At 42.5% G+C, this 13,028-nt stretch overlaps 1 protein-coding gene across 24 annotated transcripts in view; it reads left to right on the top strand.

The window, feature by feature from the left end:
* USP54 (ubiquitin specific peptidase 54) overlaps window positions 1–13,028 on the top strand; it is a 250,097-nt gene that overhangs the window by 229,860 nt on the left and 7,209 nt on the right. For 16 of the 24 annotated variants that reach the window (XM_043517996.1, XM_043518001.1, XM_043517998.1 and 13 more), the window contains 4 exons: window positions 1,216–1,335; window positions 2,629–2,821; window positions 5,265–6,703; window positions 12,782–12,900. In XM_043517996.1, coding sequence (XP_043373931.1) covers window positions 1,216–1,335; window positions 2,629–2,821; window positions 5,265–6,703; window positions 12,782–12,900 — 1,871 coding nt within the window. Of the gene's footprint in view, window positions 1–1,215; window positions 1,336–2,628; window positions 2,822–5,264; window positions 6,704–12,781; window positions 12,901–13,028 lie in introns of those variants that run through there. The other 8 variants (XM_043517994.1, XM_043518012.1, XM_043518009.1 and 5 more) reach the window with 4 other exon arrangements.

Below are 13,028 nucleotides of genomic sequence, written 5' to 3'. Positions count from 1 at the left end.
AGTACCCAGAAGTCACCTACTACAGGACAGGCCCAACAAAGAAAACAACAGAACGCCACTAGCCATCACCTTCAGCCCCCAACTAAAACCCCTCCAACGCATCATCAAGGATCTACAACCTATCCTGAAGGACGAGCCATCGCTCTCTCAGATCTTGGGAGACAGACCAGTCCTTGCTTACAGACAGCCCCCCAATCTGAAGCAAATACTCACCAGCAACCACACACCACACAACAGAACCACTAACCCAGGAACCTATCCTTGCAACAAAGCCCGTTGCCAACTCTGTCCACATATCTATTCAGGGGATACCATCATAGGGCCTAATCACATCAGCCACACCATCAGAGGCTCGTTCACCTGTGCATCTACCAATGTGATATATGCCATCATGTGCCAGCAATGCCCCTCTGCCATGTACATTGGCCAAACTGGACAGTCTCTACGTAAAAGAATGAATGGACACAAATCAGACGTCAAGAATTATAACATTCAAAAACCAGTTGGAGAACACTTCAATCTCTCTGGTCACTCGATCACAGACCTAAGAGTGGCTATACTTCAACAAAAAAGCTTCAAAAACAGACTCCAACGAGAGACTGCTGAATTGGAATTAATTTGCAAACTGGATACAATTAACTTAGGCTTGAATAGAGACTGGGAATGGATGAGTCATTACACAAAGTAAAACTATTTCCCCATGGTATTTCTCCCTCCCACCCCACCCCCCACTGTTCCTCTGATATTCTTGTTAACTGCTGGAATTGCACCTGCTTGTCACCATGAAAGGTTTTCCTCCTTCCCCCCCCTGCTGTTGGTGATGGCTTATCTTAAGTGATCACTCTCCTTACAGTGTGTATGATAAACCCATTGTTTCATGTTCTCTGTGTGTTGTATATAAATCTCTCCTCTGTTTTTTCCACCAAATGCATCCGATGAAGTGAGCTGTAGCTCACGAAAGCTTATGCTCTAATAAATTTGTTAGTCTCTAAGGTGCCACAAGTACTCCTTTTCTTTTTGCGAATACAGACTAACACGGCTGCTACTCTGAAACCTTTAAAGAGAAAATGAGAGTCTGGCAAAGGTACAGCCTCTACAGAAGGGCCACTACAAATGACTCCTTTTTAGAATGGTTTTGTACTCACAAATGGGAGAGAGGGTAAAGGAGAAACAATAAAAGAATGCAAATGAAATGAAGAGTGCTGCCCATTGCAGGGAGGAGTGATGGCTTTGAGAGGTCCATGCAGGAAGCAGACTCAATCTTTGAAGAGTCGCTGCATCAGGAGCAGAAGGGAGATTGTGCTGCAGCTTTTGCTCTCTGTAACGAAGCTATATGTAAGTAACTTTAATTGTGTGAGCTACTGCGCTTTTGACAGTTTACTAATATCACAGAACAGGACGGTAAAATTTACTGATTAGTCATCTGAAATTCTCAGCTGGGAAAATGGGGAGTTTTCTGGTCCATACTAATGTGCTTGGAGCTAGTTCCTCCTCTTTCTAAGCACCCTTGTTTCTAGATTTTAGTCCCCTCCACAACCGATGACTCGGATGAAGTGAGCTGTAGCTCACGAAAGCTTATGCTCTAATAAATTTGTTAGTCTCTAAGGTGCCACAAGTACTGCTTTTCTTTTTGCGAATACAGACTAACACGGCTGCTACTCTGAAATCCCTCTGGGCTATTATCTCTAGTGCAATAGCAATAAGAACACTGGGATGTTAGTTTGTCCTTCTTGCTGCTAACTGGTGCATTTCAGTAGGCACCTGGTAGGTGACTCCCTCTCCTGCATTCCTATACCCAGTAAGCAGTTTTCCCAATCAAGAGACAATTTGCAAAGGGTTTAAGCCCTAAGCCTGCCAGCACAGCATGTAGGAAAGGAGCATGAGAGACGATGACTCTCCAGTCACCAACAAGAAAAGGAATGAATTATGCTGTACTTATTCACATCTCAGGAGGAACAGGCGGCATCAAGATTTTGAAGGGCTAAATATTGTGAATTATGGGAGTTATGTGCTATTGCATTTTTTTTGTTTTGATCTTTTATAATTTAATTGGCTGGCTATCCCACCCCAACCTTCATTCCCCACTGGCTGATTAGTAAGATTGCAAACAAAGCAGGTAGTACCATGGATTTGCAAAGGCAAAAATATGTTTATAGAAATTGGCTTTTCTGTGTTACAAAATGAAGGTCAACATACAGTCCTCATGAAAGCTCTGTTAGTCTGCACTGCTGGCTGTGCCCTGGTTTCAGATCCCGACCAGGTTCCCCTGCACATAAAAGGACCATGATATGGGAATAAGGAGTTGTATAGAGGGAAGACTAAGAATGAAACAGTGTTTGTGTGGGGCCTTGAGAAAGATCCACCCCTTGTTAGGGGGAGAAGGGGTGTGGCTAAAAACTAGATTTTTTTTTTTTGACTCATTTTGATTTAGTTTCAGCTAACCTGTTTGGACACATGGCTAACTTGAATGTGCATTAATGGAAATGGAAGCATTCCTGTAAACTTATCTGTGGCAGCATTTGCATGGTCCATGTTTTATGTTCTTGCTACATCTTTTTTTTTTTCTTTTTTCAGTTTTAGTCTTTTTTTCTGTTTTTTGTTTCTGCTATGTTTTCTTTTGCATTTTAGCTAAACTAAGACTTGCCATGCATGATGCCAGCTCTAGCACTCACAGCAGAGCCCTAGTCGATAAGAAGCTACAAATCAGTATCCGAAAAGCACGGAGCCTCCAGGATCGCATGCAGCAACAGCCATCGCAGCAGCCACCGCCGCCGCCAACCTGCCACCCACCACAGGGGGGCACCATGACCCAATCTACAAGGTAGTCCAAATATATCACAGTAGACCAGTTCTGAGCCACACCTACCAGCAGCATGGTCTGGAAAGAAGTAGTGAACTGTGTGTTCCTCCGGTTACTCAAGATCCTGTAGTGTTCTTCCTCATGGCATGCTCAGATCATACCATGTTATAGGAAAGCATACTTCAGTGCATTCATGGTCTTAGCAGGCTAGGTTATATACACCAAGTCAAAACGTGGCCTGTAATAGAGGCTTTTAGAAATTAATTCTGACCTGCTGATAGAAAAGACTCGTGCATCAAGAGAGAGAATGCAATAGATAAGTGACCTGTTAAAAGGAGAGGTGTGTTTTAAGGTGAAATGAAAAGCTTTAAAAAAGAAAAATTAGCAAATATCTTCAGGGCTCAATTCAGTTAAGCGGTATTATTATAATGAATGCCCTGAAATAACTACCAAGAGGAGGGCAATCACATGTCTGCAGTGCTCTTAACAGTGAAAAATGCATTGAATCTTTTCTTCTAGTCCACCTCTTCTTTGGTGCACTGGTGCAGCTCTTGGAGCAAAGGTTCATTCATAAACCATACTTGCCCTGTCACCTTTCTCTTGTTTCCTGACTACTGTTCCTGTTACCTCAATCCCGCAACCAGGTTCTCTGCCTCCCAGCTGCCTCTAGTCTGACTTAGCAGCCTCTCCAGTTTCCTCCTCAGGACGCTTTCTTTTCTACTTTTCTCCTCCATTCTGTTTACTCCATTTGATTCTCTGCTCTCACATCTTATTCAGCCCATCCTACTTCCCCACTGTAGCACCATTCTACCCTCTTCTGCCTGCCATCCCCTATCACCTCTAGAATGTTCCTTGCCCAGCTTCCTGGCAGCTTCTCCACCTATTTCTTTCCTTCTTGCACTTTCCCCACTACATGCTGTGCGACCAAATTGCCCAGCTGAAATCTCATGTGAGCATCCCTTTTTAAAAACACTGCAGGGAGATAAGTGCTGAAATCCATACCTGAAAAGGCTATAATTTAGGGTTCCATTCTGTTCTTGCAGCTGTTGAATTATGTACAATGAAGGCAGACCCCTGTGCTAATTAGAGGTCCACAATGCCCTCAGTTGTAGGAGAAACACTGAAACCTGACATTGGGCGTTGGCAGATTTAGAAAACAAAAGCATTTTACCTTGAAACATATCTTTCTACACATCAAACTCAAATATATTGCACAAGTGCCCATCCCTGCTAAAGGAACAGCCTTATCAGAAAAATATTATTTTGTACAATAAGTTTATACTGCAGAGAGTTTTTACTCTGCAGCCAGTGAGAAATGTCTGCTTGTATCATGATTTTTGTGCCTTTGCTTTGAGCTCAAAGCTAAGATCATACTCCCCCATGAATGTTCAGTTGGAACTTTTGCATGATGGTAGCTTTGATTTCTAGATCTGCATGAGGAGACAAACTGATAGGATTGAAGTCACACAATAGTCTTTTTTGTCCCTGTAGGAAATAATTATCCTAACTATGTACCAGTGTTTAGCTGCACAGCGTTGTCATTCTGCATATCCAGATTAAGGTTAGAGCATTACTCTAACCAACACTAAGTGCGGCTTTGAACAGCAGAAGTAGTTTTCAGTTTGACAGCTACCTGGACTATAGCTGTCTATCAGAGTTGTTTCCAGTCCTCTATTCATATCACTAACTCGTGGACTCGTGACTTTCTGGTTGCATTTTATAATGCTAATTAATGCAGAAGAAATACAAAGTGACCCAAAAACATGCACGGTTTATATTTTATGCAAGACATTTATGCACAGTTTGTAATGCTATTAAATGCTTCCTTTAATGTATTGGATAAATAACTCAAAGCTGGACAAAAATGAAGAGAAGGAAACTGAGGGAAATGTATTGCATTCTATTCTATTCCTTTCCTTCCCAAAGTTATTCCCCATTACTTTAGGAAAAAGAACCTGAGTGGAATGTTGCCTGTTTATGTTAAGATCATAAACATAATGGTTCTCTTGTATGGTTTGTAGAAATCTCCCAGAGATGCTGGTTTTGGAGGGAAACTTGTAATACTTAATTTAAAATTTATTTTTATTATTTATCTTTATAATGTGTACGCACATGCCCCTAGCCAAAGTGCTCAGGTGCTGTACAATATTTATAAAAATATAACAGTAAAATCTTATAATAAAAAATAACTTTTAAAATTTGAAATGAATAAAATAGATTGAGTGGGTCACTTACAATAAAAAAAATAGTTGGGAGGAAATAAAATGGAGATGTCAAATTAACAAAAGTAAATCTTTTGGGTGGGAAGTTTTAATTTGTGTTTGTGTGAAGAGAAGTGGATTGAGGTGGATGATAAAGGGGAGCAAGTTCCACGCTTTAGAACTTTTAATTATATAATTTTAATTAATAATTTTAAAAAAGAAGAGAGTTACTAATAATTAGTTACCATTTCTGTGTATTTTAGTGAGCAGACTGGCCCGCTCCAAGTACTGCTGAGCCGGGAGGTATCCCTGGAACCCAACAGAGAAGTGGAATTCGGGTCCAGTTCTTTCTTCCGCCCACCCGCTTCCTGCCATGAAGTGCACTCATCATTATATCCAGAGTCTTCCTCCCTACCCGTTCCTGCAAACAGTCCTCCAAATAGGACCTTTCCTAACTTCCGGGCTGCTTCTGCTGATTTTGATGATCAAGCTCCTTCTTTTCCCTATGGGCATGGGTTGGCTGAGAGACCCGCAAAGACTGAGAATGATGCCTACCATTCTATGGAGCTTGGTGGAGCCCCCATCAAAGGGCTGAAAGACCATAGGGACTGCAGCAGCAAGTTAGAAGAACTCCATGACATTACAGCTATTCTCACACCTCAGTACAAAATTAAATTTAATACAGTCAACTCTGGGTCTTTGCCTACACTAGTTCCCTGTCCCCAACCAATGCAAGCATCATCTCCCAAAAAAAGCAGTCCGCATAGTCCTTGCTTCAATCTGTCAAGCTCTCCAGTACCCACTAGCATTGATCAGGTAGGGGGCTATCATTCCATGATGTCTGCTGCTTCATCTCTGTCACTTCAGTGCCCCCTGGCTCCACTACAGACAGCAAACAGGTACCCCAGAACAAACAGCCGTGAAACTTTACTGCTCCCGCGGGATGACTTCAGCAATGTGGAGACTTGCAAATCTAAGACCCATAGCACAAAGGGGCATGTTCGTTCCCTGGCAGAGCAGTTTCAGAGACTGCATGGGATCTCCCAGAAAGAAGGTGCACATGAGAAAGGGTGGACTGCTGCAGTCTGTCAGGATGAGAAGTCTCCAAGGCTGATACAGGAGTCATTCACCAATTCTTCAACCTCAGGCTACAGGCAATTAGTTCCTCAAAGTCAAGAAAACAGAACCCGGTCTTCCGAAAAGTTGCATTCATCCTTAAATGTTAGGGATGGGTTTGTTTCCATGGAGGGTTTTAGTGCTCAACTCATCACCTCTAAGAGTCCTGGATCGCACAGTGAAGACCAGTGTAGAAGAGGTGGACAGAATGTAGCTGACCCTGCACTCTCCCAGGAAAGGCACACTCATGAGGGAGGTGTGAGACAGGTGGATGATGGAACTGCCACTGCCATGGGTGCTTCTATGCCTGTGGACTGCTGGGTGGACAATGTCACCAGGTATTACAGTTCTCAGCTGGACTGTAAAAATACAGAATGGCTTCCTATGCCAGGGAGGAATCCACCCCTTTCTGATCACAGAACAGTCAGAGATGACCTGAATGGGACCCCAGTGCAGTTTCATCCACAGTGGAATCAAGACACAGAGCAGGATATCTCTGAGTTGGAGTCCCTCTATCAGGCTAGCCTAGCTGATAGTCCTGTGTTGGGAAGACTGGACAATTCCAGGCACCCATCGAGCAAGCCAGGTGAGAATTCTGCAACTGTGTTACATCTGGGTAGTGTTTTATCCCCAAGCAAGACTTGAACCTTGCCTATACACAGACTTCCACCAGTTTAACTAAAAGTGTGTTTTTAAACTGATTTACTGAAACAGGTGCGTGTTTATGTGCAGACATTCTTATTTCACTTTGAGAATGGCTTATTTCGCTTCATCTTACTAAAAATAAGTCACTTTTAAACTGAAAGGAGTATCTGCATACAAACTTGCTCCTGTTTAACTACATTTGTTTAAAAACATACCTTTAGTTAAACCAGTGTAGATTTGTGTGTAGACAAAACCTTGGCTTGAATGAGAAGAGTTCAGAATTGAACTACATGGCAAATCAGGATGAAGGAGGGATAGATTTCTGGCATGCTTTGTAAGGTGCCATATTAATGCACCTAAAGTGGGCAAGAATGCAAAGTGTCTACACCCTTGAACATTATATTTGTATTGCTTATGTATATGTAGACAGTACATCACATCTAGTTAAAACCATTCACGGAAGAATGGTTATTGACTAAAAATTTCACACCATAGAATTTGTATCAATGGATATAAAATGGTATAAAACATTTATACAAAAATGGTGATTGTTTACATTTTATACCCTTTTTTTTCCTCCAAGTACCCTCTGCACATTCCTACTTGTGGGATCACAGCATCTGTGTCTCGAGTTCTTGGAATCTTTTTGTGAGCAATGTCCATTTGAGCCACTCACTCTTCCCTCCCCAGGCAGGGTTTCAAGGGTGTAAAAAGGGGAGTGATCCCAACCACGCTTCACTTCCTTCTAATCCCCAAAGGTCCAATGAGCTTAGATTACATGCAGTGTCCTCGATGCATCCCTCAACATGTTTTTTTTTCTTCTGCCCTTCAGGGACTATATTTTTGTAGTTTGTCAGTTAGGTAATCAGCTTTTCTTAAGAAAGAGAAGAAAAAGAAGTGGAGAGAAGGATGACCATCTGACACAGGTTTTGGCTGGACCGGTAAAAATGAGACACCCCTCATCTGACAGAGAGACTCTTCGGGCCTTGTTGACTAAATCTTTCTATCTAGAAGCCCAGCATCAAGTCTGGAGATAACCCACACCAGAATGGTTCTGTGCCTGGTGCAAGTGGAATGAAGGTCTTTGGATCAAACTTAGTTGACCAAATCCTGTTCTAAGCATCCAGCACTGTTAACTCTGGAGAACCACTTTATAAAGTAGTTCTATTTTCCCAGATCTGTCCAAGTTTGACTAAGTCCAGTGCTGAGGACCTGCCACCTTCAACTCTTGGAAACCACTTGGAAAAGTGGTTATGTGCCCAACATGATCTGCACTGAGCACCCCAGATCTCAATGCCTTGATCTAGTCTGGTTCTGAGGACCTGGCATAATTGATTCCGCTCTTAGCGTGAAGTTTCTGGATTCATCTGAGTTGACCAATGGTTCAGCACCACTGATACTGGAAAATCACTTGCTAAAGTGTTTGTGTTACATATGAGTGGCACTGAGGTCTATGGATTGACCAGTTTGACCAACTTCAGTCCCTAGGGTAGGGCACCATTGACTTTGAGCTCAGCATAACTGGAACCAAGCTCTCTGGATTGACCAAGTCTAGCGATGTCAACTGCATTTTCAAAAAGACCAGATTCTCATCCTACTTCAGGGTTCGGCCACTGTAACATACCTAGGGTACAATCCAGAATAAGTAACTGTGCCACTCCTCCCCTCTAACCTGGGATGCCCTTTACATGGCTTTGCTGTTGTAGCGTCCAGTCTGGACTGCTCGCAAACAACCTCCACCATGCAAGTCACTCTCAGCTATGTCTTTGTGTGTGCTGCAGCCAGCCAGCCACACCTTGGCTCTTACCACCCTTGGTTATACTGCAGGGTGACCCCAGTATTCTCCAAGTTTTAGGTTTTCCACCAGAAATGTAGATTCTGTACTGACTAGCCCTCTCCTGGACAGTACAAGTTCATATAAAATCCGTATTTCTTTAATAGATATATGTACGCTTTTTACCCCACATGGAGTTTCCCAGGCACTTCAGTTTAAAGACACTGGATTAGATAAAACAGTAAAACACATTTATTAACTACAGAGAAAGAGATTTTAAGTGAATACAAGTAATGAGGCATAAAAGTCAGAAATGGTTACACGAAAAATAAAGATAAAACACAACTAATACCTAACTTAACAAACTATGTTAAATTCAAAGCAAAATTTTTCTACCACATGCTCTCAACAGTCTTACTGGCCAAACTTCTTAGACCAGGATCCCTTCTTCTGTTTAATGGCTGCTTCCTTTGCCCATGTTTACACTAGAGAGCTTACAGTGGTACAGCTCTACTAATGCAGCTATGCCGCTGTAAGGTCTCCCTTGTGACTACTCTATGCCAACGGGAGAAAGCTCTCCCATCAACATAATTAAACCCCCCAACAAGCAACAGAAGCCTCTCCAGCCACTCCAGCCAAGCGTTCGCACCATGGCACTGTCCACACCAGCACTTCTGTCAATGTAACTTATGTTACTCAGGGGTGTGTTTTTTTTCATAAGTGAAACCAACAAAAGTGCTAGTGTAGACGTAGCCTAGGTCAATTCTTGTGCAGTAAATCAATGGCTAGAGAGGGAGGAGGAGAGGATGCCTTGGGGTGACTGCCCCTTCTTTTTATAGTCCTGTCCCTCCTTTGAGCAGCATTCCTTACTTCCAGCTGGGAGTAAGACGATAGGCAGTCCGTGTGAAAGGAAACTTCATGCTGTTTCTTTGCTAAGATATAGGTTTTTGCTCTTTCCTGCCAAAGAACGGCCATTTAGCAGGTAATGATTCATCTGCCGTGTTTACAGCTGGCTGAGGCATCAGCTTGCCCTTTGTCTCTGAGGAACTGGTTTGGCCATTCCCCATACTTCCCTGGAAAACATACTTTTACCTACATACATCCATTTTGCCATGATATTACTGATCAGCAAATTATGAGTTTTTAAATGACACCTCACAAGGCATCTGGCTTTTGGTGACTCTCTGGATTACCAAATTGCTGCTACAACTAGCTTCCAGGTCAGAATCAGTAGGGGGACTCTTTAGTGTCCCACTCCAGAATGGCTCTAGTATGGAGGGGACACCTATCCAAGGAGTCCTTGGGAGCAGTGCAGAGACTTTGTCAGCACTGGTCCAGAGTCTGAAATTGGCTAGTGCCACTGTTGCTGTTCCCATGATTCTGAACCTTTCCTCTGGGCCAGACACATCTGAGAACTTTCATGCTTTGCCTTTTACTGGGCACTTCTTTTGTTTTCATGGAGCAGTTGTGCTTGGCACTTGAGAAAGCCTCAGTGGGGGAAAGGGGACACTACCAATAAAGCTGTATCATACATGGCTTTGGCCTCTCTGGCACAAAGGGTTCACCAGTTGCCTGACTATCCTAATTAGTTTTCTCAGATGTTAGGGAATCCATGTATATAGCTAGAGTTTGGTCCTCAGGAAATATGCATGTTGTTCCAGTCCTTGGAATTTACTATAAATCGTTCCCGTTCATCCCTCCACAAAAGGTGGGGTCATTGGAGCCCTCCTTAGAGTCCAAACCTACTTCTTCCCTGTGTGAGTACGGATTCCTTACCAGTTCACCTTCTTGATGCAATGAACACCTGAGCTACACGTCTCAGGACATTCAAGATGCTTACCTGTGAAAGACAAAAGAGCTCCCTTAACATTTGCAGTGATACTCAACTTGTTTTTCACACTCTCCAGGACATCAGGCTCCACATGAGTTTATTGGAGCTAAGCCCTGTGATTAAATCCAAATCTGTCCCAATTCTGATGGACAACACCATACTAATGTATTATAGCAATTGACAAATGGCGGCTTGATCTAGCCAGCTGGGTCAAGAAGTTTCCCTTTTCTGAGAATGCAGCGGCCATCTTTCCCTGGCAGATGAGAAATTGGATAACAGAAGGTTTTTGACCAAGCAGAACTAACAATTAACTGGAAAAAATTCATCAGAGCAGCACAAAATGAAGTGAGCTTTTCACAGCTCTACCTTGCTTTTAACTTGGACTATCTTAAGGTGCATTTTTGTTGCTGTGTGAGCTTTCCACCCTCAGGGGCACAGGTCATCAATTTTTGCTCACTCTCCAATAACCAAATGAATGATGTGGTTGCTCTGTATACCATTGGAGCTGCTTGTGGTAGTTGCTTTGCCACAATGGCCATGGCAAAGGAGACTGGATTTTCCATTGCTGAGGGTGCTGTGGTGAGACAGGTACATTTGAGCTGCTCCATGCATATTTTCTTCGTTCCAGCCCAGAGAATGAACAAGATACAGCTCTAAAGGACTAATTGTCCATACACCATTTTCTATTCAGAAAATGTACTATCTGCTGCATCCTCTCCCTTAATCCTGACTATGATGGTATTCTGTGTCCATCCTACTTAGGCCATTACTTTCCTAAGCTTAATTCACATCCAGGAACTCCGATTTCATACTTTGGATATTCATGGATCTTAGATTTGGTCCTCTTAGACAAAGGTTGCATCTTCAAGTGCCCTCCCAAAACGAAGGGCATATGGGATGTAATTACTAAAAGATGTCAATTGTTTGACTACACTCATGGCTTTTTCTTTAAAATGTTCAAGAGATCAAATAACCAAGCTTAGCCATATTTATTGTCTTAAGACACAACAGTACAATATGAAAAGGAAACATAAATACCCCCTTCTGTGGAGCAAATTCTTGTAGCACGTTCACTTTATGCAGAAGGTGTGCTTCAAAGATGCATATTTCAGCTAGTTGTATATATAGTATGATTTTACAAGTTAAAAAACTCTTTACACACAAAATGTAAGTTTAACCCACTAGTTTGTGCCAGCTTTGTCCTTGGTACTTGTCTATAGTTTCCCATATCTAGTGTTGAATACTACATTCCGTGTGTTGATGAGCTATGAAAGTATTCCCTATCTGTACTTGGTCAAAGCCAAAGATGCTTTGTATAAGTCTCCTATTTTCTAATGCAGCGGTTCTCAAACTTTAGTAACCCAAGGACCCCCATTTTGATTTAAAATTTTTCACTGACCCCCAAACCTCCCAACTCATCCGCAGGCCCTACCCCCACTCCACTCCATCCCTTCCCCCAAGGGGAGGGAAGAGTATAATAAATTCACTTGACATAACTTCCAATACCAATATATATAGTGTTGTTTTATTAATACCATACCTATTAATGTGGTGTATTCTATGCTTAACTTTTATATAGTGGCTAACAGATGGCACTGGGGATCTTTCCATCAAAGCTCAGAGGTTGCCCAAATGCATCAGTTTGTATATGACCATTGTTATGACAAGGGTGGTGTTCAGCCACCTGAAGGTATTAAAAGATACTCAGCTAGGCCTAATGTTGTTTCCATAGCTTATCTTTGCGTGATCTTAGTCAGTTTGGAAGGCTGCTATTTGAAGCTCTACATATGCTTTCAGGTGTCTTTTTTTCAATTGTGGCCCGTCTGGAGAGAGTAAAAGATTGTAGTCACTCATGACGTGGCATTCATTTTTGGCAATTTTGCTGTCCTTGTCCTTGTGTCTAAAGTCCTCCTTCCTCGAGCTGGTACTGCTTACTAAACTCCCACAAATAAGAATGTGCCGAGACCACTTGAAAAAATGCAGGTTACTTACTAGTAACAGGAGTTCTTTGAGATGAGCCTCTGCACATTCATACTACTTCACTCACCTTCCCCATTTCTTTGGGGTCTGAGTTTCACAATTCCTGAATTAGCAGAAGGAACTGTGGAGCGACTGGGGCTGCTACTCCTTTTAAATCTTTAGAACCCTGCATGGGGGTAAAGGAGGGGGAGTAAGTCGCCCCAATGGACACTCTTCACTAGAGAGTCTGAAATCTTGTGATCAGGCACTTTGATCCTGTAAGCGTGGCTGTGCAGGGGCTTGTCTCAAAGAACTCTGTTATTGGTAAGTAACCTTCATTTATGTCTATAGATATTCACTGTCTGTTTGAGCCAGGGTCTGAGATAACTAATCATGTTCCATAGGTGCAGAGTCAGATCTTGAGTTTAATCTCATTTCTTTATTTCCCTCCACAGTCTCTGCAAACATAACTGTGAGGAAGCTTCACACTGTAGCCGGCATGGGTCTCTCGAAAACGCCGACAGCAGAGATTGAGCACAATCTCTATGGAGCCATTGTCTCTCCTGTCTCCAAGGTAGCACCTAAAAGGTTGTGTGGTTGTGGGGGAATTGGACATTCCAGCAGCAAAAAAAAGTGGAAAAAATTCCATATGAGAGGCAGTGGTATCACTCATATTGAACTTTAAAGAGAGAATTTTATGTA

Source organism: Dermochelys coriacea, chromosome 7 (genome assembly GCF_009764565.3).
Source record: "Dermochelys coriacea isolate rDerCor1 chromosome 7, rDerCor1.pri.v4, whole genome shotgun sequence".
In the NCBI taxonomy this organism is placed as follows: Eukaryota; Metazoa; Chordata; order Testudines; family Dermochelyidae; genus Dermochelys; species Dermochelys coriacea.
Note: the sequence above shows the minus strand (reverse complement) of the source record. Positions and strands in the feature narration are given on the sequence as shown.